The following is a 16,954-nucleotide window of genomic DNA, read 5'->3' on the forward strand; positions in this document are numbered from 1 at the left end:
TTTTTAAAGCCATCCAATCATGGTATTTCTGTTATAGCAGCACTAGATAATTAAGACCATAGTAGTATCAAAGTTGTTCCAATGAGGGCTTAAAGAACATGGCAATAGATTCAATTCACAGAAGGAAGAAGTCAGGAACCTTGGCTGAACTCACCAAACCTTTCCATCTTTCCTTCACCAAATCCTAATTATTTTTCATAAGTCATATTAAGCCTACTTTCTCCAGTAAGCGGTCAAACCAGTCTGAGACTTTTTTCTGCCCATTTTACATTTTATGTACAGAGTGGAGAACAGGATTTAAAAATTAGATCAGTTACATAAGAGTCAACAAGATGATTATCACAGACTTCAGTGAGGGTCATTTGTTTTAATCACAGTGTCTTACAGAGCATCTTTAATTAATGCCGAGTGGTTTCTAAATTTTGTGGACAGCATCTCCTCATGGAAAAACACTAATGTCAATTCCAGAAAATCCCTTTAGGATTAGATGGAAAGAAAATTTAACACTGTAATTATTCTCACTGACCTATTAGTAGTCTCCAAGATTTTCATTCTTTTAATCCCACATGTTTCAGAGAACAAGATTTATATTCAGAAATTCTATTTGTCCTAACTTCACAAGGCAAGTAATAAGCTTTTACATGCCCTTCTCAGAGAAGTCCAGGTAAAAGAAATATCCTAATTTGTTTTTAACTTTTAATATTCACATTCATAAATACTTCTTTCTCAAAGTGTGTTATCTTCATTGTATACTTCAACTCAGTTATCCTTCTAGCTTCTCTCTAACTTGAAGACTGTGATGAGCTAGGATGAGAGAGAATACTGCAGTTCATCTTGACTTTCTGATTATAAGGTAGAATTTCAAAACATACAGGTAAGATCACAAAGTAATTCTATTTAAAAATTCAAATTTGTTGTTGTTTTAGGTGTTGTTGAATCAGTTCTGAGTCATAACAACCCTATGTACAGCAGAACAAAACACTGCCCAGTCCTGTGCCATCCTCATAATCATGGCTATGTTTGAGCCCATTGTTGGAGCTATGTGAATTAAAAGTTATTTCTAATTTACCTGAATAATTAAATGGTTTATGTTTAATAATTTTATAAAAAGAAACAAATAAAAGTGTAACCAGTGTCTTCCTTTTGATTTTTTTCTAAAAATTAATTTTAATATAATGGAAGTAAAATATTTTAGACCATAGAATTTACATCATTAGCATCCTCAGTCGAGATAACCCGCTTCTATCTCTAGATAATGAGATAACCTTGTAAAGCAAACCAAAATTTGTTCTCAAAAATTCTAAGGCTATTTAAGGGTTTTAGAAAACTAAGGCATAAAGACAAGCTTACATTAATTTATTAGTTTATAAGTTATGGTGATATAATTCAGAAAATTTTATAATTTCCCAAGGAAACAGAAATGTAGTAGATAAGATTGTACAACATGATTAACGCAATTAGTGTCACTAAATTGTACACTTGAAAAATCTTGAATTGGCAAGCGTTGTGCTACATATGTTTTTACAACAATTTTCAAAAACTGAATTCAAGTAAGAGAAAGACACCTAATTTTTTTCAAATAAAGGGTTTTGAATAATTTCCTTTGTAGGCTCTTCTTCAAACTAAATAATTTCAATTTGCTGAGACCACAGAGGTCACTTAGTCAGTATCATTGGTGGCATACTGAAAACAAGTTCACGCATTCCAGGTGATCAGGATGGAGCTGAGAACCTATTAATTCTGCCTTTTTACCAGAGCATTTTACAGCCCCCTTCACAGAAGTATATCAAAGTTAAACTCCAAATGTTTACTATCTAATAAACAAATTGTACATATAGATATAAAATAAGCAATGCAGATTAAACACAAAGATTCTAGATTATGTTGAGTATATAACAGATAGTTAAGGGCTCAGAAAATGGAGATCTATGTGGTCTGGTCTAGGTTATTTAGTTTAAACTTTCTTAAGTAGCATTATATGTAATAATACCCGGTGCGATCAAGTCAATTCCAACTCATACTGACCCTTTAGGGTAGAGTAGAACTGCCCCATAAGGTTTCCAAGAAGTAGTTGGTGGATTTGAATTGCCAACCTTTTCGGTTAGCAGCCAAGCTCTTAACCGCTGTGCCACCAGGGCTCCATTATGTGTAAACTATGCCTTAAATAAATGATTGAAAGGATACAGATATTTGATAAGGGTGCCAGTTATCTATGTTAGGAATAATGATTTGTAAGAAATAACAGCATGGGTGGAGTCAGTGTTTCATGGAAATGAATGAGTGTGGCACTGGAGGCGGGGATGAGGGAATTGAACAATGGGTGGACACAGCGAGAAAGCCAGAAGAGCTATTGTTGAATGCGGGAAATAAGGATGAAGGTGGATCAGGTTACAGAGAACCTTAAACACCATCCTAAAGAATTTGAATTTATCTCAGAGATAACAAATATTGAAGTCTTCCTGGCAGCACAGTGTTGTGTCGCATCTGGCAATTTCATGAAGTGATGACCACTGAACTCCAACACAGATTAGTAGATCTGGAAGTGATCAGGAGAATGTGACCTTAAATAAGGAATTAAACAATAGAGGGCTTCTATCTGATAAGTGATAGGAGTCTCTACAGGACAAACTGGAGAGGATACACACTGGATGTTTATCAAATCTCATAATATGGTCATAACTATTAGAGTACTATCACCAAATCTCAGCATATTAGAATAACAGGAGAACCTTAGGGCTAGAAATGGAGAGTATTCAGATAAAGAAGGAAAATATTAACATTTATTTACAACTAGTCTGAGAAAATTTTCACTATCACTGCAAAATGGATTAACAGAAATATGAAGATGGTATACAACAGTTCATTTATTAAGGAAATTGATGCATTTTTGTTTCTCTAGCTTTCCAAGGTAATTTTCTCTAAATAGTCCACACCCTAATATTTGATGACGTTGGTACACTTTCTAAACTATAAATTTCACACATCTAAACTATGGTATTTTAAGTATTCACTCCACTGGAATAGAATAAAAAAATGTTTGCTCAGTGAAAAAAAAATACAGGAAAACGGATTTTAAGCACAATTTAGGGATTGACAATACAAAAACTGACATTGAAATATTTGAGGACACTAAATCTAGGGTACTCTGTATTTGTCCACTACCTTTGTGTAAATTCATAAACATAAATCTTTTCGCTACAAGCATTTCCTTGGAATTATCAAAATATTCTTGTGAATTTTGAACTTCGGGGCTTGAGGTCATATAAGATGATGCTTTAGGGGAACTGATGCCTTTGAATTATGGTGTTGGTGAAGAATGTTAAATATACCATGAATTGCCATAAAAGATAACAAGAAGTACAACCAGAATGTTCCTTGGAAGTGAGGATGGCAAGACTTCGTCTCATGTACTGTGGACATGTTATCAGGAGGGACCAGGCCCTGGAGAACATCATGCTTGGTAAGGTAGAAGTTCAGCAAAGAAGAGGAAGATCCTCAATGAGATGGATTGACACAGTTGCTACAACAAGGGACTCAAGGATAGCAATGATTGTGGGGATTCCTCAGGACAAGGTAGTGTTTCATTCTGTTGTACATTGGGTCTCTATGAGTGGGAACCAGCAAGACAGCACCTAACAACAATAATATTCCCTAGAAGTATATATGCCTGTATTTTAGAAATGTCAAGGAAAACTTAGGAAGTAGCCCTACTCCCTGTTCTTCAATAGAAATTAGAAGAGAAAATTAGACACACTCTAAATTAGAATCCTATCTCTCCATATTTTCTGTCTCAGCAGGAAAGTAGAGATGAACAAGGACAATCACTCCTTGACAACTGAATTTATGCTCATAGGATTTATGGATCACCCAGATCTAAAGACTCTTCTGTTTGTGGTGTTCTTTGCTATCTATCTGATCACGATGGTGGGGAATCTTGCATTGGTGGGATTGATTTTCATGAAGCGCCGTCTCCACACACCCATGTACATCTTTCTGGGCAATCTGGCTCTCATAGATTCCTGCTGTTCCTGTGCCATCAACCCCAAGATGTTAGAGAACTTCTTTTCTGAGGACAGAATGATTTCCCTCTATGAATGCATGGCACAACTTTATTTTTTCTGCTTTGCTGAAACTGCAGACTGCTGTCTCCTGGCAGCAATGGCCTATGATCGCTATGTGGCAATATGTAGTCCACTGCAGTACCACACCATGATGTCAAAGAAACTCTGCATTCAGATGATCATAGGGGCCTACATAGCTGGGAACCTGCATTCCATTATTCATGTAGTATTTCTGTTAAGGTTAACATTTTGTGGATCTCATCAAATCAATCACTTTTTTTGTGATGTTCTTCCATTATACAGACTTTCCTGTGTCGACCCATATATCAATGCACTGATGGTATTCATCGTTGCAGGGTCAGTTCAGATCTTCAGTATTATCATAGTCCTAATCTCTTATCTTTGCATCTTTTTCACAATTTTTCAAATGAAGTCCAAAGAGGGAAGAGGCAAAGCTTTATCTACTTGTGCATCTCACTTTCTCTCAGTCTCAATATTCTATGGTTCTCTTCTCTTCATGTACATTCTGCCAAGCTCCGTTAAAGAGGGGGGTAAAGATATACCAGTTGCTATTTGTTACACTCTAGTAATTCCTTTATTAAACCCTTTTATCTATAGTCTAAGAAATAAGGAAGTAATAAATGTTATGAAAAGAATTATGAAGAACAGAAAACCTCATAACATTCTGAAACAAATATCATCCCCTTGACAAACTGATTTTTATTAGTTAAACTTTCTTCAAAGTCAAGGATACTGAGAAATGGAAAATGTCCACTTTGTGTATCATATATTAAATCACTAAACCATGATGATTTTTAAGTCAAATAATACACAAAAGGCTAAATAAGTTCATGAAGGAAGGATTCTACTAATATGTATTTCAAAATCTAAACCATGAGGGTCTCTTAGGAGTGAAGTACATGACTACTCCTACGGTTGTATATTGTTGTCAGAGTGCAATTAGCTACAATTTTCAACATATCCAAAAAATCCTAGGAATAAATGTAGTATATACCCTTCATTTAGCACTGTTGGCAAGTTTATGGAATCCCTAAGCATAGCCATAAAAACTACACACATTTCAAGTTCTCATATATTAATTACTTAAGCCACACTATCTATCAACCTCTTGGAAGAAGTACAAACAGAATGCTCCTTAGAAGCAAGGATGCTGAGACTCCATCTCACATACTTCGGACATGTTGTCAGGAGGGATCAGTCCCTGGAGAAGGACATCTTGCTTGCTAAAGCAGAGGGTCAGTGAAAAAGATGAAGACCCTCAATGAGATAAATTGACACAGTGGCTGCAACAATGGTGTTAAGCATCACAACAATTACAAGGACTGGGCAGTGTTCCATTCTGTTGTAGGTAGAATCACTATGAGTCAGAACCAAATTGATGACACCTAACCACAACAATAACATCTATCAAAAGTAAAATGTGCATTTGAATTCTATTCTCAGCTTTTTTTGAGTAGTATGAGAATTTTTGTTTCAATATAGGTTTATATTTGAGTATGTATTCTCAAATCAAGAACATCTTTATCTTTAGTGTTAGTCATTTTTCCTATCAAGCTCTCTGAAAGAGTGTTTATATAATGGTAATTTATCAACCTTTAGTTGAAAATATTGCTATTTATATTGAAAGTCCTGTGGAGTTGAATGTTTTCACATAGTTTGATAGTTGTCCATGATGCATAATAGTACAATTCCTGATTATATCAATTCATTCAAGGGTTTTCCCCCAAGATAACATTACTTATTATTAGGAATATCAATCATCTGAACTAATTCCCATGTAAATTATTTGTATATTATTAGCATTAATGGAAAGCTAGAGATACTGCTCCACAAAAATGCAGAAAATAGTGAAAATTCTAGAAAGCTAAACAACAGAAAATGTTTTTTGATCATTTATGTGTGCAAATATGAAAGAAAAATGGTTAAATGAGAATGCACATAAAACTAGTACTTTCATATATATTACATTCCAATGATTTAGGCATTATTTTTCATGCTTTTCTAGAGTAAAAAACTCATATGTTTAAATATTAAGTAGTTTGCCCAAGTTCATGCAGACATCCAAATGGAATTAGAGTTTGATTCAATAATACCTTTTCCCCACACTGTTTTACAGCTCCTTTCACAGAAAATTAAGTCACAGTTAATCTCAAAATGCTTAAAATCTAATAAGGAAATTGGACATACACATATGAGGAAAAAGGCAATGTAAATTATACCCAAGGAATTTTAGGTTGTGTTGGGTATATAGCATGTGCTTGGGAATGCAGAAAATGGAGATCAGTGTAGTCTGAGGTATTTAGTTATAAATAGCATCAGGAATAACAGATGTTTAAAGGGTAGAAAAAACTTGATATGGGAGAAAAACAGGAATAAAAGCACGAGCAGAGTCAATGTTTATTGAAATGAGTGTGACAACGCTGGTATGGAATGAGGGAGGTGAAGGATGGGTGTAGAAATCTGGCAGAGCTATTGGTGAAAACCCTCAGTGAATAAGGATGGAAGTGGATCCTTTACTGAGAATTTTAAATGCCACCTTATGGAATCTGAATTTATCTTAGAAGCATCAAACATTGATGTCTTCCTGGTAGCTGAATACAATTGTCCCTTGGAATCCATGAGGATTGGTTCCAGGACCACCCACGGACACCAAAATCCAAGGATGCTCAAGTCCTTTATATAAAATGGTGCAGTATTTGCATATAACCTATGCACATCCTCCTATATACTTTAAATCACCTCTAAATTACTTATAATACCTAATATAACAAAATGCTATGTAAAATGCATTTGTTAAGGCTTACACTTACTGCTTAATGCTTTCTCATTCTTTCTGCTTTACTGTGCGAATGCTCAATTCATTCTTACCGACCTTACAACCCACTTCAGCAAATGACATGCCATTTTTCTAAAGATCTGAAATTTTTATTTTCTCATCGAGAGATAGCACTTTATGCACCCCCTTAACCTTTGAGGGATTACTTTGACAACTTAATTGCTTTTTATCTTAGGAGCCATTTTTTCACAGAAACAAAGGGTGCACACAGCACAAGTAGCAAACAAACAAGACTCTAGGAGAACAATGGTAAAACAATGAAAGCTGGAGAGAGACTGAGGATCTATGAAAAGGTGGGAGGCTACAGCAGGGGATGCCTACACATCATTTTACTTGCTTGGATTCAGCGTAGTGCTTGGCAGCAGCAATTTCACGGTTACCTTTTTGAAATTTTCTTATTTTTTTTTTAATATTTTGATCTATGGTTGGTTGAATCCGTGGATGCAGAAACTGTGGATGTAGAGGGTCGACTATAATATGATTTCTTTTAACTGATTTGGCATTTGACTGGACAGAGAGGCTAGAAGCAATGAGACTAACTGCAATAATTCAAATACTAGATGGTAAGAGCTGACACTGGAGAAGAGCCTGTAAAGGAGAAGTTCATGAAGAGTTTTTTAACTAAGACTAAAGGATTGAATTAAACTCAGTTTTTTTAATGAATTAAACTGGTACTTTTTTTTTTTTTTAACATGTCTTCCCAGGGCTCTTTATTTGCCCAGCTGATTTCAGCAGGGTTACTTTTCCCAGGTTCCTGCTATCTGGCTTCTTATTTGCTAGTAATCACGGGACCTGAAAGAGTGTTTCACCCTGGGGTCAAGCCAGGATATGAAAGAGATACACTCTAAGAAAGGAAATATTGCCACAGGTGTCTTTGTGTAAATGGGCCAAGAAATGTTTCTTTATGAAAAGGATATAATTAAAATTGTTTTGAAAGCGTCTCGGAGCTAGCCTTATCTAAAGTTTCCCAGGCAACTTAAAAGGGTTTTGTTTTAACCAGCTATTTCTGGGAAATGAGATACTGGTACTGAACAGTTATCACAACTCCCTGAGACATCTGATTAAAGCTGCTTAAGACCAACCAGTGATGTTTTTATGACCCCTCCTGAAGGATATGTGACTATGATTGAAAACCTCTGTAATTAGCCCTTGAAATCAATCACTGTAAGCCTCTGTACCCAATTCTTCAATAGAATCCTATTCCCCACCTTCTAACCCACTCTTCTTGTGACTTCAACCAAAAACTAACAAATCAAATGGTTTAAATGTAAAGTACCAGGCCCAGATGGTTTTACTGGTGAAAGCTACCAAGCATTTAAGGAAGAAATTATACCAAATCTCTGCAATCTCTTCCAGAAAATAGAAGCAGTGGGAATGCTTTCTAACTCATTCATAGGAGAGCATTACCCTAAAACCAAACACAGACAAAGTCATTACAAGAAAGAAAAACCAAAGACCAATATCTCCCATGAATATAGATGCAAAAATCCTCAGGAAAATATTAGTAAACTGAGTCCAACTATACATATATGTATGTATATAACAACAAAGCAGAATTTATCTCAGATGTGAAACACTGGTTCAGCATTTGAAAACCAATTACTATAATCTATTGTATCAACGGACTAAAGAGGAAAAGTCATTTGATCATATTAATAGGTACAAAAAAAGCATTCGACAAAATCTAATAACCATTCGTGATTAAAAAAACTCTCAGGAAACTAGGAATAGAGGGGAACATCCTGAACTTGATTAAAAAAAAAAGAATCTACAAAAAACCAACAGCTAACTTCATACTTTATAGTGAGAAACTAGACGCTTTCCTCCTAAAATGGTGAAGAAGGCAAGGATGTGCCCTCTCACCACTCCTATTCAACATCATACTGGAAGTCCAATAATGCAATAAGATAAGAAAATGAAAGGTATATAGGTCAGGAAAGAGGAAATAAAACTGCCTTTGTTCACAGATGACGTGGTTGTCTATGTAGAAAATCCTAAAGAATCCAAACAAAGAAAAAAAATCTTCCTTGAACAAATAAGCGATTATAGCAAGGTTGCAGGGTACAAGGTTAATATACAAAAGTCAATTGTTTCTTATATACCATCAATCAAAACTGGCATTAAAAACACAACATTTACATTATCACAAAAACTTAAATAGGTAGAAATCTAACAATACACATAAAAGATCTATATGAAGAAAACAACAAAACTCTGATGAGGGAAATCAAAGAAGAGCTAGACAAATGAAGAGATATTCCATTTATAAACCATATATAAACCAAACCCATTGCCATTGAATCGATTCCAAGGAAGACTCAATATTGTTAATATATCACTTCTTCCCAACTTGATCTGTAGATTCAATGCAACCTCAATCAAAATCTCAGCAAGTTATATTGTGGACAGTGACAAACTGATTCTAAAGTTTATATGGAAAGGCAAGAGACCTAGAATAGCCAACATAACTCTGAAGAAGAACAAAGTAAGAGAACTGACACTACCTGACTTTACAACTTACTATACAGCTATAGTAACCAAGACAGTGTGGCATTGGTGAATGAACAGACAGATAGATCAATGGAACAGATTAGAGAGCCTAGAAATAGACCCACACAACTGATGTTTGACAAAAGAGTGAAAGCAACTTAATGACAGTCTTCTCAACAAAGGGTTCAGGAACTCTTGGACATCCACATTAAAAAAAAACAATTAATCTAGACATTGACCGTAAACAAGAACTTATTCAGAATGGATCATAGCTCTAAATGTAAAACGCAAAACTATTAAACTGATAAAAGATAAACAGGAGAAAAATCTAGATTACCTGGGTTTGTGATGAGTTTTTAGATACAACAAAAGCAAATTCCATGAAAGAAGAAATTAATAAGTTGGACTTCATTAAATTTAAAAGCTCATGCTCTGAGACAGACACCGTTAAGAGACTGAAAAGACAAGCCACAGGCTAGGAGAAAATATTTAAAAACACATATCTGATAACTTGTACCCAAAATATATGAAGAACCCTTAAAACCCAGCAATAAGAAAAAAGTATATCCAATTAAAAAGTGGGCGAGAAGATCCAAACAGACACCTCACCAAAGAAGGTATGTTGTTGTTGTTGTGTGCAGTAGAGTCGTTTCAGACTCATAGTGACCCTGTGTACCACAGAACAAAACATTTCCCAGTCTTGCGCCACGATCACAATCGTTGATATGCTTGAGCCCATTGTTGTAGCCATTGTGTCAATCCATCTCGTTAAGGGTCTTCCTCTTTTCTGCTGACCCTGTACTCTGCCAAGCATGGTGTCCTTCTCCAGGGACTGATCCCTCCTGACAACATGTCCAAAGTATGTAAGATGCAATCTCGCCATCCTTGCTTCTAAGGAGCATTCTGGTTGTACTTTTTCCAAGTCAGCTTTGTTCATTTTTTTGGCAGCCCATGGTATATTCAATATTCTTCATCAACACCACAATTCAAAGGGGTCAATTCTTCTTCAGTCTTCCTTATTAATTGTCCAGCTTTCACATACAAAAGAAGATACACGCATGGCAAATAAGCATACGAAAAGATGCTCAACACCTTATGTTATAAAAAAAAAAGTTACCATGGAGCCAATTTCGAATCATAGTGACCCTATAGAACAGAGTAGAAGAAGACTTGATAGCTAATGTTAGTTGTTCTGCTGGGTAGTGGACTTTCTTGATGCCCATTATCCCTTCTTTTCCTTCAATTTCTCTCACTTGCAAAGGCAATGTCTACTTTGTGCCTGTTGCATCAATGTACTTCAGAAACAGATAATTTGTAGTCTAGACTTCACAAGTTAACAGATGAAAAGAAATTTTGCCTCAGGATGGGATACTTCTTCAGTGTCACACATACTTGATTTAAATGCTTTAAAAGATGAGATTTTAGACTTGGAGTTCATTTGAGACTTTTGGGATGATGTGACAGGATGGATGTGGTTTGCATGTGGTAAATACAAGAATTTTGAGGAGCCGAAAGGTGGAATGTTATGGATTGAATCGTGATCCCCGAAAATATGTGTTGTATGTCCTAACCTCTATGCCTGTGGTTAAAATCCGATTTGGGAATGGGTTGTGTTTGTTATGTTAATGAGGCTGGGTAAGCGTAGCGTGTATCTTGTGTTAATGTCTTTTGAGATATAAAAGAGATTAAGCAAGCAAAGGAGAGAAGCAGAGATGCAAGAAGAAAAATGCCCAGGAGCAGAAGCTAAAAGAGTCAAGGACCTTCCCCTCCAGAGCCAACACAGAGAGAAAGCCTTCCCCTAGAGCCAATACTCTGAATTTTTAATTCTTGCCTCTTAAACAGTGAGAAAATTAATTTCTGAGTGTTAAAGCCATCCTCTCGTGGTATTTCTGTTACAGCAGCACTAGATAATTAAGTAAATGGTAATATCAAAGTTTTTCCAATGAAGGCTTGACGGACACGTGGACGGATTCAATTCACAGAGTGAAGAAGTCAGGGACCTTGGCTGAATTCACCACACCTTTTCATCTTTTCTTCACCAAATGCTATTAATTTTTCATAAGCCAAATTAGACCTATGTCTTCCAATAAGTGGTCAATACAGTCTGAGGCTTTTTTCTGCCCCTTTTACATTTTATGCACAGAACGGCAAACAGGATTTAGAAATTAGATCTGTTACGTAAGAGCCAGCTAGGTGATTATCCTCAGTTTGGTGAGGCCTTTTGCTTTAACCACAGTATTTTACAAAGCATCTTTAATGAATGCCATATTGTTTCTGTGTTTTGAGGACAGAATCTCCACACAGAAATACAATGATGTCAATTCAAGAAAATCCCTTTAGGATTAGATGGAAAACAAACTTTGCACTCTAATTATCATCACTGACCTATTAGTAGTCTCCAAGATTTTCATTCTTTCAATCCCAAATGTTTTAGAGACCAAGATTTATATTCAGAAATTCTATTTGTCCTAACACCACAAGGGAAGTAACAAGCTATTCTCCTTCTCAGAGAAATCCAGGTGAGAGAAATATTCTGATTTATTTTTACTTTTAATATTGACATCCATAAATATTTATTTCTCAAAATTTGTTATCTTCATTGTTCTTAGATTTCAACTGATTAGTTATCTTTCTAGTTTTTCTGTCAATTGAATACTATGAGGAGCTAGGATAAGACACGATACTGCAATTCATCCTGACTTTGATTATAAGGTACAATTTCAAAAGAGACAGTAAAAGTCACTAAGTAATTCTACAAAATAAGTCAAGTTTGTTGTTGTTAGGTGCCGTCGAGTCAGTTCTGAATCATAGCGACGCTATGTACAACAGAGGAAAACACTGCCTCGTGCTGTGCCATTCTCACAATCGTTGCTATGTTTGAGCTCATTGTTGCAGTAATGTGAATTTAAAGTTATTTCTGATTTAGCTGAATCATTAGATGGTTTATACTTAATATTTTCAAATAAACAAATTTAAAAATGTTTAGCCATTGGGTTTCCTTTGATGTTTATGGAAAAATCAATTTCAAAGTTATGGAAAAATAAATCTGTTTTGGCCATAGAATTTACATGATTAGCATCTTCAGTTGAAGTGTTCTACTGCTGTCACTAGATAATGAGATAACCTTGTAAAGCAAAACAAAATTTGTTCTCAAAAATCCTATGACTATTTAAAAACAACCAAAAATTTAGAAAACAAAAATATAAAGGCAAGCTTACTTTAATTTATTAACTTATAAGCTATTGTGATATGATTCAGAAAAGTTTATAGTTTTCCAAGGAAACAGAAATATAGTAGATAAGGTCGGACAACATGACAGATGTAATTAGTATCACTAAATTGTACACATGAAAAATCTTGAATTGGCAAGTGTCAGGTTACATATATTTTTAACAACAAGTTTTAAAATGTCAATTCAAGTAATAGAAAGACACCTACATTTTTTCAAATGAAGAGTTTGAATAATTTCCTTTGTAGGCTCTTCTCCAAAGTTAATAATCTCAATTTGCACAGGCCACAGTGGTCACTTAGCATCATTGGTACGATACTGGAAATAAGTTCACTTGTCCCAGGTGATCAAGGTGGAGCTCAGATTTGGATCCATTCTGTCTTTTTACCAGAGCATTTTACAGCTCACTTCACAGACGTATAAGTCAGAGTTAATCTCAAAATGCCTACCATCTAATAAAAAAATTGTGCATACACATATAATAAAAACAATGTAGATGAAGCATGAGAAATCCTACATTATGTTGGGTATATAACATATGCTTAAGGACTCAGAAATGGAGATCAGTTGGTTATTTAGTTAAAATTTTATTACATATCTTCATATGTAAGCTATGCCTTAATAAAAAGTATGGAAAGGATATAGACATTTGGTCAAAGTGCCAATATCTATATTTGGAATTATGATTTGTAAGAAATTATAGCATGGGCACGGTCAGTGTTCATGGAAATGAGTAAGTGTGGCACTGGTGGGTGGACAGAGTGAGAAAGTTTGAAGAGCTATTGGTGTATGTGGGAAGTAAGGACGGATGTGGATCAAGTTACAGAGAACCTTAAATATTGTCCTAAAGAATTTGAAATTATCTTAGAGACAACAAATATTAAAGCCTTCTTGGCAGCTGTGTTGTATTTGACAATGTCATGAAGTAATGGCCACTGAACTTCAACTAAGATAAATAGATCTGGAAATCTCAGGAGAATGTGACCTTAAATAAGTAATGAAACGATGGGGAGCTTCTACCTGATAAATGGTAGAAGTCTCTATGGAACAAACTGGAGAGGATAGTTATCAATTCTCATAATATGGTCGTAATTATTAGAGTATGATCTGCAAATCTCATAAGATTAGAACAACAGGAGGCCCGTTGCTAGAAATGGAAAGTACTCAGATAAAGAGGGAAAATATTAATTTTTTATTTACAACTAGTCTCAGAAAATTTGCTCCATCATAGCAGAATGGGTCAATAGAAATATAAAGATGATATACACCAATTAACTTGTTAAGGAAATCAATGCATTTTTCTGTCTCTAGCTTTCCAAAGTAATTTTCTTTAAATAGTTCCCTCAATAATTACTGACCTTTGTGTACTTTCTACATTATAAATTTAAAACACCCATACTTTGTAATTGTTAAATTTTCACTCCACTAGGGTAACCAAAAAAAAACCCATTGCCATCAAGTCAATTCCGACTCGTAGCAGCCCTATAGTACAGAGTAAGACTGCCCCATAGAGTTTCCAAGGAGTGTCTGGTGGCTTTGAACTGCTGACCTTTCAGTTAGCAGCTGCCACTAGGATAGGATAAAAAAAAAAAAAAATTGCTAAGTGAAAAAAAATATACATATATGCAGAAAAATTGATTTTAAGTGTACTTTAAGATTGTCAATACAAAATTGACATTGAATTATTTGAGAGTAGTAAATCTAGGGTGCCCTATATTTGTCCCCTATCTTTGTATAAGTTCATATACAAAAACCTTTTCACTGCAAGCATTTCTTTGAAATTATGAAAATGTTCTTCTGAATCTGGAGCATCAGCACTTGAGGTCATACAAGACGACACTTTAGGGAAACTAAGATTCCCTGTAAGTGTGTGTGCCTGTACTTCAGAGACAGCAGGGGAAGCTTGGAGGATTGGCTCTACTCCCTGTTGTCCAAGAGCAATTCAAAGGGAAAGCTAGAAATAGTCTAACTTAGAATTTTATATCTCCATGATTTGTATCTCAACAGACAAAGTAGAGATGACCGAGGACAATTACTCTTTGACAACTGAGTTTATGCTCATAGGATTTATGGACAAACCAGGTCTGAAGATCCTTCTGTTTGTGGTATTCTTTGCCATTTATCTGATCACCATGGTGGGGAATCTTGGTTTGGTGGCATTGATTTTCATGGAGCGCCGTCTCCACACACCCATGTACATCTTTCTGGGCAACCTGGCTCTGATGGATTCCTGCTGTTCCTGTGCCATCACCCCCAAAACGTTAGAGAACTTCTTTTCTGAGGACAGAATGATTTCCCTCTATGAATGCATGGCACAATTTTATTTTTTCTGCTTTGCTGAAACTGCGGACTGCTTTCTCCTGGCAGCAATGGCCTGTGATCGCTATGTGGCAATATGCCGTCCACTGCAGTACCACACCATGATGTCGAAGAAACTCTGCATTCAGATGATCACAGGGTCCTACTTAGCTGGCAACCTGCATTCCATTATTCATGTAGTATTTCTGTTAAGGTTAACCTTTTGTGGATCTCATCAAATCAATCACTTTTTTTGTGATGTTCTTCCATTATTCAGACTCTCCTGTGTAAACCCTTATATCAATGAACTGATGCTACTTATCTTTTCAGGGTCAATTCAAATCTTTACTATTTCCATAGTCCTAATGTCTTATCTTTGCATCCTTTTCACAGTTTTAAAAATGAAGTCCAAAGAGGGAAGAGGCAAAGCTTTATCTACTTGTGCATCTCACTTTCTCTCTGTCTCAATATTCTACGGTTCTCTTCTCTTCATGTACATTCGACCAAGTTCAGTTAAAGAAGGGTATAAAGATATACATGTTGCTATTTTTTATACTTTAGTAATTCCTTTATTAAACCCTTTTATCTATAGTCTAAGAAATAAGGAAGTACTAAATGTTGTGAAAAGAATTATGAAGAACAGAAAACCTCATAGCATTCTGAAACAAATATTTCCTGTGACAAATTAATTTTTATTAGGTAAACTTTTTCCAAAGTCTAGGATACTGGGAAAATGGAAAATGGCCACATTGTATAGGAAATATTAAATTACTCAATTCTGATGATTTTTAAGTCAAATAATATATAAATGGTTAAATAAGTTCATGAAGGAAGGATTCTGCTTGTCGTGGATTGCATTGTATCTCCCAAAAATATCTGTCAACTTAGCTGGGCCATGATTCTCAGTATTGTGTGATCGTCCAACATTTTATGTGATTTTCCTATATGCTGTAAATTCTATCACTATGATGTAATACAATGGATAGGCAGCAATTATATTGATGAGGTCTACAAGATTAGATGGTGTCTTAAGCCAATCTCTTTTGAGATGTAAAAGAGAGAAGTGGCAGAGAGACAGGGTTCCTCATGCCACCAAGAAAGCAGTGCCAGGAGCAGAGGGTGTCCTTTGGACCTGAGGTTCCTTTGATGAGGTGCTCTCAGACTAAGAGAAGACCGATGACAAGGACCTTCCTCCAGAGCCGATAGAGAGAGAAAGCTTTTCCCTGGTCCCGGTGCCCAGAGTTCGGTCTTCTAGCTTACTGAATTGTGAGAGAGAATAAACTTCTCTTTGTTAAAGCCATCCACTTGTGGTATTTCTGTTATAGCAGCACTAGATGACTAAGACACTGCTAAAATCTGTTACAAAATCTAAACTACTAGGCTCTCTTAGGAGTGAATTAAGGTCCTATGGTCACAAATTGTGTCAAAGTGAAATCAGCTACAATTTTCAACATATCCAACAAATCCTAGGCACAAAAGTCAATATATAAATGTAGCCTCCATTTAGCATTGTTGGCAAATTTATGGACTCTCTTAAGTGTAGTCATACAAACTACATGCATTTTGGGTTCTCATATATTAATGACTTAAGCCACACCATCTCTCAGAATGAATTCGACTCTCAAATTTCTTTGAGCTGTTCAAGAATTTATGTTTGAATATGAATTTATACAGAATATATATTCTCAAATCAAAAACGTCTTTGTCTTTAGTGCTAGTCATTTTTCCTGTGAGGCTCTCTGAATGTTTGTATAATAGTAATTTATCAATCTTTAGTTGAAAATTTGCTATTTATACTGAAGGTCCTATGGCTTTGAATGTTTTCACATAGATTTGTAGTTATCCATGATGCATGACAGTACAATTCCTGAATATATCAATTAATTCAAGAGTTTTCCCCCAAGATAGTATTACTTGTCTTGCTTGTTATTAGGAATATCACTAACTTACACCAATTCCTATGCAAATTATTTTTATGGGTTTTAACAGAAAGCTGGAGACAATTTTCAGCAAAATTGA

General features: G+C 35.3%; 2 protein-coding genes across 2 annotated transcripts; both read left to right on the plus strand.

Annotated features, from left to right (window-relative positions):
* The first annotated feature begins 3,807 nt into the window (after positions 1-3,807).
* On the plus strand, positions 3,808-4,770 carry LOC126061554 (olfactory receptor 5K3-like). Its single transcript, XM_049858142.1, has one exon. The coding sequence runs from the start codon at positions 3,808-3,810 to the stop codon at positions 4,768-4,770; it is 963 nt and encodes a 320-aa protein (XP_049714099.1).
* A 9,885-nt stretch (positions 4,771-14,655) lies between these two features.
* On the plus strand, positions 14,656-15,624 carry LOC126061370 (olfactory receptor 5K3-like). The gene has a single exon (XM_049857873.1). It carries the CDS (start codon positions 14,656-14,658, stop codon positions 15,622-15,624), a length of 969 nt encoding a protein of 322 aa, XP_049713830.1.
* Positions 15,625-16,954: the final 1,330 nt, after the last annotated feature.

Source organism: Elephas maximus, chromosome 18 (genome assembly GCF_024166365.1).
Source record: "Elephas maximus indicus isolate mEleMax1 chromosome 18, mEleMax1 primary haplotype, whole genome shotgun sequence".
Lineage (NCBI taxonomy): Eukaryota > Metazoa > Chordata > Mammalia > Proboscidea > Elephantidae > Elephas > Elephas maximus.

Bases quoted from the DNA above. Each gene is read 5' to 3' on its own strand.
- LOC126061554 (XM_049858142.1), top strand. From the start codon at position 3,808: ATGAACAAGGACAATCACTCCTTGACAACTGAATTTATGCTCATAGGA.
- LOC126061370 (XM_049857873.1), top strand. From the start codon at position 14,656: ATGACCGAGGACAATTACTCTTTGACAACTGAGTTTATGCTCATAGGA.